General features: G+C 44.6%; 1 protein-coding gene across 1 annotated transcript in view; it reads right to left on the bottom strand.

Moving 5' to 3' along the window:
- Positions 1-19,350, bottom strand: part of SHOC1 (shortage in chiasmata 1) — a 1,571,389-nt gene that overhangs the window by 988,867 nt on the left and 563,172 nt on the right. Inside the window, exon 12 of the mRNA XM_085643056.1 lies at positions 8,061-8,303. Coding sequence (XP_085499182.1) covers positions 8,061-8,303 — 243 coding nt within the window. The remainder of the gene's footprint in view (positions 1-8,060; positions 8,304-19,350) is intronic.

The following is a 19,350-nucleotide window of genomic DNA, read 5'->3' as shown; positions in this document are numbered from 1 at the left end:
GAGGATCTGCAGAGACTTACATCCATCACAGCCATTCTTTGGCCCTCTCGCAGATCAAATAGCTCCAGAATAACCAGAACTGACACCCATTCAAGCATCCCCCCACTCCATGCCCCTCAACCTGGGATCGGGACTCCACCTTCCCCCAACGATGCTTCTCCACCAAAGAGATCACATCAAGATCTATCGAACAATGAGATCCATGAACTCCTCCTTTCTTACCAGTTCGAAAAGAATACGAGCAGGGCTGATCGAAATCAAATCCAAACCAAACCATCCAAGCGGACCCATTCAGAGAAACGAATCACAATCACAGAAGAATAAACAAGAACAACCTTAAGCGCGTCACTTTATCACAAATGGCCTCTCATCATAATATTAAACAGCTAAAGTGCATGCTCCTCAACTGTAGATCAGCAAATAAACATGCAGCAGATATCTATGACCTAATTCTCTCACATAAGTTTGATATAGTTATCCTCACGGAAACGTGGTTAAACAACTCATCTCACCCCATCATAGACATACTAGTCCCACCTGGTACAAGATCATTCGACTAGACAGACCCGAGAAAACGGGTGGTGGAATAGCATGCATCTACCACAATAATACTCTTTCATTACGCCAATTGGAAACAATAGCTGTAACAACATGTGAATATCTTAGAATCAATATCTCTTGCAACAACAAATCCATTTGTAATTGACATGCCTTCTATCACCTTCCAGGCGATAACTCTTTGTTCATCAAACAAATCATGGAAATCGTCACAATAAATGATAATCTTCAAGGACCCCAGATCTTCCTGGGTGATTTTAATCTGCACTGGAATGACCTGAACGACCCCTCAGTGAATAGCCTAAAATCATTCCTATTAAACCATGAGTTGTCCGAAATTTGCGACAGACCAACACACAACAAGGGTGAGACTTTGGACCTTATCATCTCTAAGTCTGACACTATCTCCTTAGAGTCTATTACCCCATGTGACTGGACAGACCATTATCGCATCACCTTCCTCATCAACTTAAAGGCGATCCCAAAGAATGGCCAACTGAAGAAAATAAAACATTGGAAAAGGAATCTTCGTAATATAAACCACAATGAACTAACCACTCTATGCAATAACACCTTGATCCCACAGACCAACATGGAGGATATCAATGACCTCACAGACTTCTACAATACTTCATTTATCAGGAAGTCATGAACTCCATCGCGCCCCTTCAACAGAAAAATATTTCCAATAAAAACTCAAAGCCATGGTTCAATGAGAAATGGAACACAGAAAGACGCAATCTAAGAACAGCAGAAAGAGCTTGGAGATACTCCCCATCCATGGAATCGCTAAAACGCTTAAGATCCATGAGGAACACATTCAATAGAAGAATAAGACAAGTGAAAGCTAATTTTATCAGAACACAGCTAGACCAAGCCAGAAATAGGCCCAAAAACTATTCGAAATAGTCAAGCAGCAATCACGCCATACATCAAACCCATTAGACTCCGGATCCAGCACCCTTCCAAATTGCGAAGAACTGGCCACCTTCTTCAAGGAAAAAACAACAAAGATAGAGAAAGAACTTCAACTAGCGAAGGAACTACTACCTGCTAACCTAGTCAGCTTCTCGGACACCTTCCAATTTACGGAAGGGAAGGAACCACCCTGACCCCCCTCCAAAAACAATGCCACTTGGAACACTTTCTCCCCAATCAGCGGACAGGAAATGTACAACATTGTTTCTTCTTTAAACTCATCTAACAACTTCCGGACCCTCTACCTCCCAGCATATTCAAAGAGATCAAAACCTGTATTCTCCCACTATGGTCCAAGATTGAAAACACCTCACTACGTCAAGGCACTATCCCTGACTGCCTAAAAGTAGGTCAAGTAACACCCATCTTAAAAAAACCTATGGCAGACTGCTCTGATCCTAACAACTTCTGGCTCATCTCCAACATCCCCACGCTGGCAAAGCTCTTAGAAAAATGTGTACAGAACCGACTCTGCAATCACATAGAAAACTTTCAACTCTTTGATCAACACCAATCAGGCTTTCGTCAAGATCAGAGCAAAGAATCTGCCCTTACTCATATTGTGGATGACACACTAAAAATGCTGGATCATAATGAATCATACCTTCTAATATTGCTCGATCTATCAGCTGCCTTTGACACCGTCAAACACGATAACCTACTGAAACTACTAGAACAAAGGATGGGCTTATCAGGGGTCGTATTACAATGGTTCTCGTCATTCCTCCAAAACAGATCCTTAAGAGTCAAAATGAATCAATCTCTCTCTAAGTCCCACGCGATCACTCTTGGCGTTCCTCAAGGATCTTCTCTCTCCCCCATTCTCTTTAACCTATTCCTGGAACCACTAGCAAACCTCCTAAACTCTTCTAACATCTACTACCATCTGTATGCAGATGACACGCAGTTATAGCTCAAAATCGTCTCTCCAGAGGACATTATATCCCTCAATTCCATCCTACAAAATACGCACCTCTAGCTCACGGTTAACCATCTCAAACTCAACGCTGCTAAAACTGAATTTCTTCTCATCTCTTCGCCGAATAACAACCCCAAGATTGATCTGTGGTTGGAACATCTTATAGCCCTCAAATGTTTGCCCACATCATAGACTCCGCCAGAACCTTAGGTATTACATTAGACAAACACCTAAATATGCAGGATCACATTAGTGCAGCCACCAAAGGAGCAAACTACCAACTGATCATTCTGCGGAAACTTAAACCCTACCTACCACACGAAGATCTAAAACAAGCGGGCCAAGCCCTAGTATTACCCAGACTGGACTATGGTTGTGCCACACTAAGTGGCTTACCTAGATACAAAATGGCCTCCCTCAACGCAGCAGCAAGACTTGTCCTCGGTGTCCTCAGACCTAAAAGAAACACGTGCATCTCACCAGCCCTAAAACCCTTAAACTGGCTACCATACAAAGCAAGAATCCAACTGAAAATTGCTTGCATGATGCACAAAGCATCACACGTCAACACCCCCAGTTACCTGGCCCAAAAGCTAGAAAAATCAGGGGGCAGCAGATCCTCACAAAGTGCGCTCACCTTGCTTCTGAAACCCCAACGAATCCACAAAAAGAAAACTGGGGCTAGAGCATTCTCGGCTATTGCACCCAAGATATGGAACTCTTTACCACCAGACCTTCGCCTAATTTTCTCTACCTGCGCCTTCAAAAAAGAAGCCAAATCTTATCTACTGACTAAGTTCTTACCCTAAGTCAATATATCCGTGACATTGAAAAGGTATAGATACCAAACTATTATGTAGATTGTCCTTCCTAGTACTGGCTTTAATCCAGTCCAATCCCTGTTATCTTATTTTTACTTTAAGATATATTCGGCTCTCACGCAGATGTTTGCCTGTTTACCAGACCAATTGTTAATCTTATTCTCGTCATGTAAAGCGCTCTGATACCCACTAGGGTCATGTTAGCGCTATACAAAACCTTATAAATAAATAAATAACTGTACTCAGGTGTTCAGTCACAGACCCAAATGTTTACACTTGAAGGCTTATTTATGAGAGGCTTGCGCCGCCAGAGCATCAGTTTTCTGAAACTCCGGCGGCACAAACCTCTCAACCATATCTATGAGACCATGCAAAGCCCCTTTGCATGGCCTAATAGAAATGGAGTAAGACAAAGCAGCAGAAGTCGCTGGGTTGCCTTACTCTGCACCAGTAAGGCGTTTCATGGACATTGTGGTGGGTGTTCCCACGCAACACCCATGAATTTGGACGCTGCCCCAAATTTACTTAATCATGTAAACCTCGGGCAGTGACATAACCTTACGCCTCTCCAGAACAGGCATAACAAGGAGAAATAATTTTATTTCTCCCGTTTTTTCCTCTTTCCATGTGAATAGAAAGACGAAAATGCCTCTTAGGATTGTTTTTAGAAAGGAAGGTAGAAATAAGAGAACTCGCTTTGTTCTCTGATTGGTTGGCTCATTTGTTAGTGGCAAGGAAGTCTAATGGCAAGTTGTGGTTATAGTTGGACTTAAGAAATTTAAACAAGAACATTTTAGAAGTTCAAATTCACCTGCGGAAAATTAATGAGATGTTATCCATGACCATGGATGTAAAGTGGTTCAGTATCAATGACCTTATTGCAGCCTCGCACTAGGTTCCTTTACACCCAGAGAGTAAAAGGCTAACAGTGTTTATCACTGTATTTGGTTGCTACAAATTTATTAGAGTACCTTTTTGACTTGCTTCAGCTAGGGCGATGTTCCAAAGATTAATGCATGAACTGTTTAAGGGAAAGAAGAAAGTGATATTCTTCTGAGACAACATTTTAGTCACAGTCAAAATTAATTAGGAACATGATAAAACTTATCTACAAGTATTAGACGTCTTAAATGAAAATGCCCATTCGGCTTAGTGTAGTAAATGTAAAATTGGTAAAGAAAAGGTTACATATCTAGGCCATGAAGTTAGTGGAGATAGCATAAAACCAAAGGCAGAATTAGTAGAATTCATGAAGAATGCACCCTCTCCTAAGAACAAGGGTGAGGTGAGGGCATTTTAGGGCTGTGCTGAGTTTGAGTCCAAATTAGTTAATAACTACTCTAGTAAAACGTATCCAATTCGGCAACTCCTAAAACTGAAAAACAAATTTGAATGGTCTGATGAATGTCAGAGAGTATTCCAGGAATCGAAAGATGATGTTTGAAATGTACCACCTGTGCAAGGTTTTAACACAACCTTTAGAAGTACTGTCTGAGTTAGTTTGAGTTGGAAAGGATTGGGGGCGTCACTGAAACAAATTGACTCTGAGGAGAAAGAAAATGTTGTTGCTTTTGCATCCCGTTCACTCTTACCCATAAAGAAGTATTCAGTCATCAAGAGAGAGGCACTTGTATGCATAATGGATCTGGAACATTTTAAACAGTACATCTTGGGTACTCGTGTAACCCTACAAGGTGTTCACAGGCCCCTTTCTAACGTTCTGATCATGGGGGATTGTATAATGCATTCCCATTTTGGCATGGATGTCAATAAGATTATTAGGATTCAATTATAATGTTCAATGTGTGCATGGGGTTAAAAACAGGATCGCAGATTTCCTAAGTCCTTTTCAATTACCACTGAAGTATGCTACCAAGAGCGAATTTGTGGAATGTTGAGTTGCAGATATTTTTAAAGATGAAAATTGCATTTTACAAGACGATTGAATGAGTGCGCAGAAGGATCCCATTTTCAGACAAATGTCAAAATGGGTCTTGAAAGGATCGCTGGGAAAAATGAATGAATTGCAAATCTCTTTGGAGTTAAGGCAATACATTTCCGTCTTAGATGGGAACATTTTGAGAAATGGTAAATTGGTGCCCCTTAAGCCTTAGAGAGAAACTACTAACAATTTGTCATGAGGGACAACTAGGAATTGCTACAACTAAATCTCGAGTGAAACACTCATACTAGTGGCCAGGTATGGCTAGGACCATTATGAAATTGGTTAGAAATTGCATGTTGAGTAATAAAGCAGACAAAACCTAGACTACCATGAAACCCCTTTTATGTCCAGTTACTGCTCCAAACATGCCATGGGAAACAATTATTGTAAACATCATGGATCTGCAAAACGGAACCTTTCACAGACATTTCGTGTTGTTATAACTGATTATTTCTCAAAGGGGCCAGAAGCTGAAATTGATTCAAAGGCAGGCTCGGAAGCGATCTTGAAATTGTTTGCTGAGAGGGGTTGCCTAAAATAATTATTTTTGACAATGGACCACAATTTATGTCTGAATCTTTAAGTCACTTGTAAAGAGGATTGAATCATTCATAGACTTACATTTGTATACCATCCTGCTTTTAATGGTGTAGTAGAGCGTTTTAACCGTGTAATAAAGGGTACCATACATCGTGCTAATTCTGCAAATTTGAATTGGAGCAAGGAAGTTATGAGCATGGTATGAGCGTACAGGATAACACCCTGTGTAATGACAAGACATAGTCCTTTTGAAATAACAGTGGTTACTAAATACAACTTAGGCAGGATGGCTGAGTCTAGGAGAGTAAACTGCTCACCTTCAAACGTTAGGAAAAAATGTGTGCTCAGGATGCATACACGGAGTGTAATGATAATAAACATAAATGCAAGCAGTATGTTGTGAAGATGGATGATTATGTGAAAGTAAGGATATCTAGACTAGAAAGAAGAAGGTACATTTTAAAAACCTTTACAGGTAGAGAAGAGATTGTGCAACACACTTCTTCTAAGTTATGTTAAAGTGTGGCTTTTCAGCCATATTTCCTTACGCAGCGATTGTGTCGTTAAGGAAAAAACAAATGTTAAGACATTTGGCTTTTGCGGAATAATAACAATGATGTAAGTAATAACCCTAGAAATGTATAGACAAGAAAGGATGTAACTTCCCATTTACTACAATCTCCTCCTTCCTCATTCCAGCCTGAGACAAGGATTAGTGCTCCGCAATGTGAACAGGATAATAGAATGAGTAAGGAACAGAGGGCCAGATGTATTTCCCTATTTTCCATGCGCAAACAGGTTTGCGATTCGTTTGCGCATGCAAAATGTGAAAGGGCTATATACAATTCCTAAATAGCGAGTCGCAATTAATTGGCGACTTGCTATTTAGGAATTGCGTTCCCTTCTTAATTGGGTCCGCAAATCAATGTACAAATGTTTTCTGACTGCAATTGCGGTCGCAAAACACTCGCAAATTACCACCCTCTTCAAGAGGGTGGTAATGCTGTCACAATTTGAAAGGGGTCCCCAGGGGAGCCCTTCCACTTTGTGACTGTCTCTAAAAATATTTTTTAAGGGCAGGAAGTGATCCCAGGGACCACTACCTGCCCTTAAAAAATGAAACAAAAACGTTTCATTTTTTTAATTAATGCATCCCGTTTTCCTTTAAGGAAAACGGACTGCATTCGTTTTAAAAAAAATTGCTTTATTTAAAAGCAGTCCCAGAGATGGTGGTCTGCTGAGCCCAGCAGACCACCATACCTGGGAGAGCCTGTAATTCGCAATACGCTCGCAAATTGCGAGAGGCTCATTATTATTAATGAGCCTCGCAATTTGCGACCCCATTGGGAATCGCAAACAGTGTTAAACACAATGTTGTATATGGCAAAGTGCACCTCGCAAATTGCGAATCGTAAATGAGTCGCAATTTGCGAGGCACAATTTTTCTGGTCGTACATCTGGCCCTAAATACGGAAAAGAGTAGAAGGTGTGGAAGGTTTGGTAGATGCCTAACCAACCTATACAGGCTCAAAGATTATGTATGTAATGTTTGCCATTTTTTAAGATTATATCGCTCTACACCACAGATGGTGTTTATTCTTTTATATGTGGATGTGTTTTTATTTAGTTTTTCTGTATTATTTAAATAGTAGGTTCTTCTGTTTGATGTACACTAATGTATAGCTTCTTACCTATAATTGGATTGTTAAGTTTTTATTAAGTTTCGCTAGTTATGTAAGGGAGGGGGATGCGTGGTATGTTAGAAATGCTTGTGAGTATTGCTTGCACATCATAGGTGGCATCTCATGCACTGTGATGTCAATTTGATTTTGCAATTGTAATTAGGAGGTGGCGGAATTCTAATGTAGAAAGTTAGAAAAGGAGAGCTGTTGGATATGATGCTGTTGTGCCAGGTTCCTACAATCCAGCTTTTGGATTATGATTGTGTAATTGTTTCAGAAGATTAAACTACACCCACAACAGCTGTTTTACTCCCACAAGAGAAGATCTGAAGGGGGAGGAGCTAGATCGGAGGTTAGATTGGTCTAAGGGGAGCAAATGAGTCTCTTGTGATAGAGACATCATCTGTATTCAGAACTATATGGGGGCGTTATTCAAACTCCTAACACTATGTGACAACTGTTAGATGCGTCATGTAGGTATGTGGATGAGGTGGAGGTGTTCCCTAGATAAATATATCCATGGCAGGCATCTGAGAATGAGGATTATGGGTGAGAGTATGAAACATGTCCCCAGTAGAAGGGTCCAAATATGGCATTCTTTTTAATGGTTTACTTACTTTCCATCTCCGTGACTGGGATGACATGGAAGTCCTCCAGTTGAACTGGTTGCTCGTGAGTTGTGCTACAGAGATCGGATGTGAATTTCTCTACCGTTTCTTTTAAAGCTAAATTCAAATGTAGTTCCTTCCACCAATGTTCTCCCAACAGGACCAAATTGGTGATTTCAGGACAGACTTGTAGCAACGTTTTCAGTTCAGAAATCAACAGATGTTGAAACGGGGAATCTGCGATTTGAGGTACTAATAAATAGTAAACAAAAAAGAGAAGTATGTTGAAAAGTTGAATCTGCGATTTGAGGTACTACTAACAAGTAAAACAAAAAAGTATGTACTTTTTTACAACACTACATTTCACCATATTACTCTAAATGTTACAGTGGTTAGAACTAGAACTGTCTTATATTAATTTTTTTGGGGTGTGGGGAGGAGCAGGGTTTAAAGGTTGTATTTGATTTTTAGGTGTATAATGCACAAACAACATATAACAAACATCAAGCGATAGTAACTTAACAAATTATGGATATTATGCAGCATTGCAAGGGTACGGAGTTGTGCTTGTGAGTGAGCAACACTGTGTCTTTTTTACGAGTCTAAGATAATACATTGCATCAGGGGTATTCCAATGAAATCCCAGAAGGGCAGCATCCATGCTAGATTTTAAGGATATCCATATGAGATAAATTTACACAAAGCGAATTTATATGACACATAGTTACACAGTGGCCTGGATCCTGATTTTCTGGACCTCATTTGAATATGCCTTCATTAGATACTCATAGACGTTTGTCACAGTCACAACATTTTAGCTTAGTACCATTGAGTTGTGCAAATGAGATGTCTGTGTGGATGAGAGGAAAAAGAGAGACAATAACAGAGACAACGAGATAGAAAGAACGAGAACAGGTAAGAAGGGCACATTTGCTCAATAAATAATAATAACATTGAGATGTGATAAAAACAAGTTGGATGCATCAATATATGTAGAACAGTACGCAGAGTATGTATGGAGGTGTCAGAACAAGTAATATTTAATTTTTGATTATTCAAACAAAATGTCTCAACCCTTAGATTACAACACACTGATATCACCCTCTATGGAGCTGATCTGTGCAGGTACTTATTATAAAAAATGATTGTGTAAGTCTCATAATCATTCATTGATTCACTGGCATCTATCCTCTTTTGCTCTGATTAAACAGTTGTGATAGTGCGCTCTACCGCTGGGAGATGTTGACGGAGCTGGATAATTTCAGATAGGTAAAATTAGCTTTTCTATTTGACAATATTTGATTTTTCTGGAACTAGGCCCTCTAGACTAGGAATATCCGCCCCAAAAAGCATACACCTAGGGGCACTGTTAATGCTTCTATGATTTTTTGCAGACAGATTCAATGCCACATTCTTGAAAAATAGCATGTGAATAATTATTTATAACACACAGCACACCATTTAGTGGTGTGGTGCATGGCTGAGACTTATTCTGTAAAATGTGATGGGTGTCAAAGAACAAGTTACTTACCTTCAGTTACATTCTTTCTATTTCTAACTGCAGATTCCTCACCTTTTTCTGAGGTGTCATACTGGATCTGGAAACGTTTGAGGAGTACCTCTGTGTCCTCAGGTGTCATTCTGGATCTGGGAAACGTTTGAGGAGTACCTCTGTATACAAGTAGGTGACGAGGTGCAGCACCGCACTGGCACAGTCTCGCTCCAGAAATGAGGAGTGGATTCAATATAGGAGCCACTCCCACAAACTGTCAGTTGCTTTTAAGGCTGTCCATGCCCCAGATGCAGAGTCCCAACAACAAATAGGCTTTGACCAGTGTGCAGATTATTAGACTTGGGATCATTTTAATAGACAGAGTTAAATTCACTGAAAGGGAAGAATGGGAGGGTTGGTGAGGAATCTGCGGTTAGCCAGAATCTCTCCAAGAAAAAGGATTCTTCTGGTAGAGTCTTCTAACCACAAATTTCTCACCTTTTGAACAGATCCCAAAGCAGTACCTATTTGGAGGTTGGTCTGTGAATGGACTCAAACCAAAACGTCCTGTAGCACTTAGCAGGCAAAATGCTCCTCTCTGCCAACCTGGCTATCCAGACAGTAGTGCCTCCTAAACGTATGGGTTATGCCCACGTAGCTGCCTGAGAGATGTCCGTGACAAGAACTCCATGTGCCAACGTTGTGGTAGTAGCTTTGTGTCTGGTGAAATGAGCAGGCAGCCCTTCTAAGAAGCTGCTTTTTGGCCAATACGACCCAGTGGGAGATGGTCCATTTTCTGCACAGCCTTCCCTTTCTCAGCTCCAGCGAACCCCAGAGCTAATCGCCTACACTGTGTTCTCTGGTACTTTCGATGTAAAAACTCAGTGTTCTTTTTGGGGACCGAGTGATGGAGTGTCTCCTCCTCATCTTTAGAGGGGTGGGCAGAGCAAAGAACACTGGTAAGGTAATGTTTTGACAGTGGTGGAACTGCATTACAGCTATTGGCAAGAAGAATGCTTTGTGCAGCAGAATCAGTTTGGGAAGAAGCTGGTGTATGGCGGGTTGACACAGGGAGCTTGAAGCTCAGTTACACATCACGCCATTGTTATGGTGACGAGGAACACTGTTTTGAAAGTGAAAAGCCACAGAAGCGGCTGTGAAGCAACTCAAAGGAGGTATGCATCAAATATGTTGAGGATTAAGTCAAGGTCCCACTGTGGCATGACAAAGGGAGAGGGAGGAAGCGTTTGTTATCGGCCTTTGAAAATACATCATAACAGGGGATATAAATAATAATTAGGACTGATCCAGCAACAGCAAAAAGCCTGAAAGAGCTGAAAGATGTCATTTTAACTGTGCCCAGGGCAAAGTCTTGCTGGGTGAGAGTCAAAACAAACAGCAAAACGACAGCTAACTTTGTCTAGAGGGGGTCAGTCTGCTGTGTGCTGCACCAAGCCGCAAATTTGTCCCAACAACAGGCATATTGTCTTTGTCGAGGGACATCTAGCTTCCAAGATAACATCGACCTCCTTCGGAGGAAGGTCAAAGGTGTTCCGCTTTCACCGCTCAATTTCCAAGCATGAAGGTGGTGATTGTACAGGCCCGGGTGCAGGACTCTGTCCTGTTGCTGCGGCAGCAGATTTTCCAGAGGGACAGCATGACTGGAGGACAGATGCTCTTGCACAGAAGCTCTGGGCACAATGATCTTAGTGCCCAATAAGGCCATTAGGATGACTTGGGTCAGGCTGGTGCTAATCTTCAGAACTCAGGACAGTAGAGGTATCGTCGGAAAGGGCTACAGATGACCTAAGATGTACCCTAGGGGGAACGAATCTCCTAGAAGAGACGCCATCTTGGAAACTTTAACACACAGAAATGTTGACTTTGCGCACTTTCTGCGGTGGTGAATAGATAAAGCCAATGTTCTCCTCGTTCAAGTAAGAGACCTTGCTGCCACCCCAGCATTCAAAGATCCTGCCAGGTGGTTCAATACCAGGAAAATCCATTGATGGTCCAGCTATTTGCAGAGGTGTAGTGCCATCTGGCACATACCCCATCCCGCCTTGTCTGTTGCAATACCACATGACAAATGTGTTGTCCGTAAGCACCTGTATCAGCCTCTCCTGAAGGATGGAAGGAAGGCTTTCAATGCCAAGCGGATTGCCCTCAGCTCTAGCCACCCCCAGAGGTGCAGGGCATCCTGGCACAAGGTCTGTGAGCCCACAACATTGTTTGTTGCAATACCACCTGGCGGTGGTGTTGTCCTTAAGGACCTGAACCAGCCTCCCTTTAATGGATGGAAGGAAGGCTTTCAATGCTAAGCGCATTGCCTTTAGTTCAAGAAGGTTGATATGAAACTCCGCCAACCGACCGCCCTTTGTGGGGCTCATGGTGCAAACTCTGGGGAGGGCGGCAACATAGCTAGGGCCTTACGGAACCACGCTAGCGCCTGCTGCTGGTTCAGTGGCGTAGCCCAAATGCCCACACAGGGTTATTCTCTCTTCCCCTGTATTGAAGGAAACTCTCTAAGTGTCTGTGGGGTGGACTGGCCGCAACTGATCAAATTCCTCCAGGGACACACCAGACTCCATATGCACCCAATTGATTATGAATTTGCCTATAATATGACAACCCAAATCTGTTCGAGGGGGTGGGTTGGGCGTTAGGGGATGGTTTCATCTCTATTTTGCTGTTAGCAATATGTGGGCTTGTTATCCATGCTATTGCAACGCAAATTGTGCGCATCTCATACATTGCTACAAGTACAATTGTATCACCTACATTTTACATTGCAGCACTTATGTGCACTCATCATACCATGTACTAATTGAAAATGCAATAAAAGGAAACTCCGCAAACAAACAGAAGCTTCTGATCTCCACCTTTCCCAGGTGGGCTCTCCACCCTAGAAGTAACGCATCGGTCATCACTGTCAGTTCTGGGTGGGTTAGAGAGAGGGGACTGCTGCTGACCCAATTGCAGTCCGGTAATCATTACTGCTGATCATTTGCAGCCTCCTCCAAAATATGGATGTGGTCGGAGAGGTCCCCTTGATGCTGTGTAAGTGCTTGCCCAGCAGAATGCAGGACGCCATCTTTCCCAGCAACTGCAGCATCGACCTCACTGAAGTCCAAGACAGAGGCACAAAGGTCAGAATCATAGCCTGGATGTCCTGGATGAAACTAAACCTAGCCAGAATGGCTCAGATGAAGGAGAGCGTCCAAGACGGAGCCAGGTGTGGCCATAGCACATTGATAGTGAACCCCAAATATAACAGTAGAATCACTGAAGTCTGTAAGTGGTAGTCTGAAAGTAGTACGCGGCTGCCTGGGAGAGCCCGCCCTCAACAGCCTGCAGTTGAGATAGGGAAGGCAGGGACCACTTACCTCAAAAGTTTTGCTGCTACATCGCCATCACTTTCTTGAACACACGAGGAGCACTGGTGAGCCAAAGAAGAGCAAAGCTAACTGAAAATACTCCTGTCCCACCAAAAACCACAGGTAGCACTGACAGGTTTGCATGACATGTATTTAGAAATATGCATACTACAGATCAAATGCCACCATCCAGGCTCCAGGGTCGAGGGCAGGCAAGACCTGGAACAAGGTAAACATTTAAATTTGTCCTTCCAGGGGAAGTCATTGAGAGTGTGTAGGTTTAAAATAGGACAAAGGCCTATGTCCTTCTTTGGCACCCAAAAGTAGTGGGAATAACCACAATGAACTTCTGATGCATGCACCCTATAGATAGCCCCTTGACCAAAAGGGCTTGATCTTCCTGTCACAAGAAGGACAGATGGCCCTCCGTCAGTCGTTCTGGGGATGGTGGAAGGTGCTGCAGAGCAGTCATGAAGGATACAGCATAACCCTTCTAACAATTTGCAGGGACCACCTTTTGTATGGTATGGCCCACTAACTGGGTAAGAATCGTCAGATCCAGCCTCCAGCCAGGTGGCTGTGTTCAACTAAGGGCACGCTAAAGGGGTTTGGTAGGTGGGACCGTGGTGGGGGGAAGAGTAGAAAGGCTATCATGCTGTCCTTGACCAAGGGCTAGAGGGTGCCACAGGCTTGGCCACAAAACAGTGGGCACCTTGCAAAGGTAGAGGTGGCTGTCTTCATGGGGTGCTTCTGTCAACCCAATGAAAAGAAAGGTAAGATTTATGCCATGGGCATGGTGGAGTAGACTGGCCCGAAGAGCACGCTGTGGCCCGGCTCTCTTCATCGAGCGGAATCTGCCTAGTCCTGAAAGAGGTAAGGGAAGATTGGACATCATCTGTAAAACCTATGAGCGCAAGAAGGCGTGGTGGCGAACAGAGACACTAATGCCAATTGCCCATCTGAAGGAATACATGGTATCTAGGCCACAGCATCATAGCTATCCTATATTGTCACATGGCTCAGTTAGGCCTGTGAAGAAATATTGCCATTTTAACATGTACACGTTTCTTAAGTTGCCTTTTCTTACACACAAAAACTTTTGACACACATTTGATTGCATGGCAGTGCAGAGTTAGCTTCTCCAAAACCGCATTGCTTACAAAACCACGTTGTAAGTACACTATCACCACACCTTGAACATTTCGTACAAGGCCTCAACACACATTGTGAAAATGTTGTTATTTGTTTTTTTGCCCATGAGGCGACGTTGCTATAAAAGAGACAATAAACAATGTCAGCTCAGCTGAAGCATCGACACGGAAGCAGGGATGCCATTGTTATAAATACACATGCACTTCTGTGCTCAAATTAGAGGAGCACTTTGCTGTCATTGGGAGGTCGTCACTGTGTTGGCGTTTCAGCTCACCTGGTTCCTGTTTACCCCTCTGTGAGGAGGGATGGGCAACCGGTGACCAGGACGAGGACCTACATACCTTGCCTTCAGGTAATGGGGAGTTAGATCATCCAATAGGGGATTCTTGGCAGAGCACACACACCCTAGACAACTAGGTTAGGGAACACATAGTAGGAGTACACTATTTTCAGTATTTATATGCCAGCATATATACACTGTTATAGCACAATGGTGGAATTGTTTATTCTCTTCACCGTCCTTATACTACTAATCACTTTTATCTGCTTCTGTCTATTGACTATCGCAAAGCACATATTTTATACAATAATCACAATGGTTCAATAAATATTGAAAACACCCCTTTGTGTATTTCTTGTATATCTCTCCGAGAGCGTACGAGTGACTGAGGGAAAGGGTTCTAGATCTGTTACCACAATTCCTGGGGCGATCAGAGTTGTCATGTTCTGAGGTTGCCCAAACCCTTTGTTACCTTTCTAGGTTTAGGGGGACTTATGGTGGCACTGTGAGCTAGCTGGTCTATAGTATAACATATCCTGAGGGGGAGCATGGAATCAGTCTGGGACCAATCCCAGCGTTTATGTTGCTCAACAAAAGTGCAGTTCCTATTGGAAAGTGGAAAACATACAACAGTATGCCATGGGTCAGTACAAGGCGAAGGTCTTCCGGTATACCTGGGAGGATTTGGGCAACCAAACCCCAAAAAGCATGGGAATAAAGGCCCAGCAGACAGCTGGAACTGACCAATTGGGGAAGTAGTCAGGAAGTGTTAGGATTTGTCTGACTAGTGGAAGCCTGCACAACCAAGCTCTCGGGAGAGGGGTAAGAAGGGCAGATAAGTGGCACATGGCAATCTGGTGACTGAATGGGAGGCCAGACAAAGGTTTGGTCCAGGCTACTGAGAGGGTTTCGGTGAGTGCCTCGGAGAGTGCCTCACTGAGAGGCAGTAGGGGCTCAGAATTGGTTTGGCTCGCTGGAGGACTGATTGTGGTCCAGCGGCAGATCCTCCATAGGAGAGGAGGAGCATTGTCCTCCCCCCCACACTGCTGCAGAAATAGTAAACAATACAATTATATAATAAATTAATCTATTACCATTTATTTTTTACTCTCTGCTGAAAGGGCAAGGCCAGTGCATCATTGCTGCTGATTGGCAGCAATCATGAGTGGCAACTTCAGTTTAAAGTGCGCATATAGGTTTGGCCGACTAACGTACTATGGCCAGCGTGACGTGTGCAATTCCAACCTGTCCTAACCCAGCTGTTTGAGACAGCTGGGTTGGAGAGAAGGCACAGACCTTCAATGCCATTCGGAGCGCTGAGGCAGCCTGCTCCAACCAATCTAGATGCTTCATTAATACTGATTAACATTGTTAACAGCATGAGAGCAGTGGATTGGATAAGGTAGTTGGCTGTGTTACGTCATCTCGCGCTTGGAGGAGTCTGGAGCCAGGGAGTGGAGGGAGATCATCGAGGACATGCTGCATGATAATGTAAGTGAAACTAGTATTTTTTCTTTCTTAGATGTTTATTTTAATGTATTTATTAATGGGATTTTTTAACGTATGTGTTATTTTTTCTTTCTTAGATGTCTAGTTTAATGTAGGTTTTAACATCATTTTTTTATATATGTATGTTTTAATGTATGTAGCGCCTTACCTTTTTTTATGTCACTAACTGCCACTGTTGTGGTCATTAATCTTGACCTCCAAGGTGGGCCCCTGGAGGTTCGAGTACTTTGACCACCCACCATATGACCATCAGAAAGGAGGCACTTTCCTCAGTGGCCGGACCTGTGGGCGAGATGAGGCCAGAATCAGGAGAGGTGTCAAGACCACTGGCAACTTGGAAATTACCATACCAGTTTTCTTCAAGGTAGGGTAAGCCAATCTTGCCACCAGCATCATAATCCATAAGTCCATTACAAACCATGAGACCTGCTGTGCAGTGGTGGGACACTAAGCGGGTCAGATGAGGAAAGCTGCAGATTAATAGGAACAAGGTTGAGGAACGGTCAAGGTGGGAGCAGCTTCAACTTGGAGTCAGAGAGTCCAAAGGGCACTCTTCCTCCGGCTTAGACGGCGAGCACATCGGAGTCGAAGTTCTAAGGACCGTGGACCCGGTGGCGGCGTTGTTAAGTGCGGCTGAAAAGGCCCAGTGATAGGTTTGTAGGATCCAACTATCGCCAAAGGCAAACCCGCTGGTAGTATCCCTGATACAGAGTCTCTCAGCCAGGGGTGGTGCGTCAATTGGGGTGCTGGGGCGTAACCCCACAAGCCACATCAGTGACATCACGCCCTAAATTTGTGCAAGCAATTCAGTTCCAGTTCATAATTAATTCCACTCTCGCGCTCAGTAAAAAAGACGCTATAAGTCAGCTTGTAGCAGGACATGCCTGAGGCAATCGGCCGATAAAGGGGGTGGGGGTGGGGTTGCGGCAGCACTCTACCGTTTGAGTGACAGTCAGACTGTCACTGACAGCCAGACTGTCACTGACAGCGGCGCATAGAGCGCATGCTCGAGTTTGGGCTGGTCATTTTTATGACCAGCCCGAACATGCGCACTGTCAGCCACTACTATACTTTCAGTACGAGAGTGAGGGAGGGAGACCCGAGAGGCCGAGGGTTGCTTCATGCAGCAGCCCCCCGGTCTCCTAGTGGGCGGGCCGTATCCATGCCCTAGCCAATCCTGGCGCTGCTAATGCAGTCTGGATTGGCAGAGACACCGCCCAGCCTGAGCCTGAGGGCAGGCAAACAAAGCATTGGGTGCCGCGCGTGGGCAGTGGCACTGCCGCAAGGTATGGCCAATCACTGTGGCTTATGTGAAGCCATGCAGACAGTGATTGGCCATTTCGTCGTAAGTCTGTCACCGCGCCACACACGACAGACTACACAGATCTTGTGGCGGTGCGTGTCTGTACTGTACTGCTGCTCGTCATGGTGAATGAGTGACGTACTACATCTTCATTGATCATTTGATTCCCTACTGTCCTGATCATCGACATTGCTTGAGAAGTTGAGAGTGAGACTCCATCTGACTGATCTGTTTAAGTAAGAATCTTTTCCTTGTAGCGGCTAGCTGGCGGGCGATTGGCGAATGCGAATCGGCCTGGCAGCAGGAGGTGTTGAGATCTGTTCTGGCAACACATGGTGCTGCCACAGAACTACTGAGAAAGAAAAAGATGGATTTTCTTTATTAAGTGCACACATGGGTGAAATAACCCGCTCATCGGAGTGCAGCAAGTAAATGTAAATCAATTGTCTGCTAAGCAAATCATAGAGAAGTTATGGCGGCGGCGTGGCACATGATCAAGGTGCGCACTGTGCAGGGGATTTTGATTGAATCAATCCCCTGCGTAGTGCGCACCTATGCCGAGCATGCGCCGCCATAACTTCTTCAACACCTCCTGCTGCGTGCTGCCAGGTCTGTAAGTTACAGGCCTCGCTCTGTGCTGGCCCTGGCACACACTTTGGTTTGAAAACAGGAGCTTTCTGCGGGCATCTTTTGAAAACGTGTAACTGTTTTGAAACTAACATAAATTGCCATTGTTTTAGACCTCTGTGCTCCCGGTGGTGATTTTTAACCCCGTTTTTAGGTCTCGGCTAGCGAAGGCTGCGCTTGCGCAGTCTCGCTCGCGAGATTTAATGACTTTGAGTGACTTTTAGAAGAGGGGCTTGCTCCCGCCCCTCTTCTCTCCTGTTCTCCATTGGCTGGCCTAGTAAATGCTGGCCAGCCATTGGAGAAGAGGTCCCGTCACTCCGATCCTGCCCCGTCCTTTTCGGATCGGGGGGCGTGTTTTTTGCGAGAAGTCTCAGGGAGGAGACAACAGCAAAACACGCCCCCCAATCCGAAAACGAGGCTGCGTTTCTCCGAGGCATATCTTCTCTGCCTCGGAGAAAGGCGGTGGTGTCCCGGCGTTGCTCCCTCACCTGATCGCCTTGTGTAGGACTTGTTACTGGAGCTGTGAACAGAAGATTAATTATGTTGACTAAACAAAACAATGTATGCATTTAATGCAGTTTGATATAGCGCAGACTTTACCCAAAGGTGTCAGAGCGCTTTACACTAGAACCATATAGTACGTTACATAAGGAGATTTAAACAATGGTTCAAAAACAATGGTATTTGTTGTCGGAGTGTCAATAGACCCTGGGGGTCAATGAGCTGAATGTCCCCAGCCTCACGGGGAGAAAATAAGGTTTAGTAATCAGTGCAAACAGCCGCTCCACGTGCATTTCGAAGCGTTTCAAAACACGCAGCCATGCTTTCCAAGACAAGCATTTTTGTTCCTGATTCCCTGTTTTAGCAGACCGCACGTAATCGTCCGTTTACACCTGGTGTCCTGTTTGGAGAAAAACACACAAGGGGGCGACTTCGCAGGTCTCCTGCCTACAGCAGGCACTTCAGCTGAGCTCCCGTTTCCCCTCCCCCCAAATTGAGCGCAGTCTGCGCAGAGCGCCCCTCCCCTGCCTGCTGCCGTTGTAAGAGGCGGAGTGCGGGGCCAGTGAGTCTGGGCCGCCTGGGAAAGCGCACGCATAGCTCGGTCCGGCCGCCATTCCTCTGTCCCCGGCGACACCTGTTACTGCAGCACCGGAGCGGACGGAAGGTAAGAGTCCGGAGCCCGCGCGCCCGCTGCACCGAAGAGCACTGCGGAAAGGGAAAGTGCTGGGAGCCGAGGCATGCGGGAGACCCATGTCCGTTTAAAGGTACAGGCAAGCGGCTGAGCTCGCCCTCCCCCGCGCTGAAATGTGAAACTGGGCTGACCCGGTGGAAAGGGGACTTGTGTAGATTCGGGGTGCTGCACACTTCCCTGTTCCCGTTAAGTGTCCGAGTAGAGTCCAGTGCAGGTTGCTCCGCGGTGATGCCGTTCGTGTCTTCTGCCTTGGTAGCTGGTTGTTGTCCCTGCTTTGCGCTTTTGAAATCCTCCCGCGTGCAGTTTTGCTTTTGCTTCCGCGGCTGGGATGCCTCCGTGCATTCCTGCCTGCTTGGGAAGCCTCTGT

The sequence above is a fragment of the Triturus cristatus genome, chromosome 2_2 (genome assembly GCF_964204655.1).
Source record: "Triturus cristatus chromosome 2_2, aTriCri1.1, whole genome shotgun sequence".
Taxonomy (NCBI): Eukaryota; Metazoa; Chordata; class Amphibia; order Caudata; family Salamandridae; genus Triturus; species Triturus cristatus.
The sequence above is the reverse complement of the archived record's forward strand: the minus strand, read 5'-3'. Positions and strand labels throughout refer to the sequence as shown.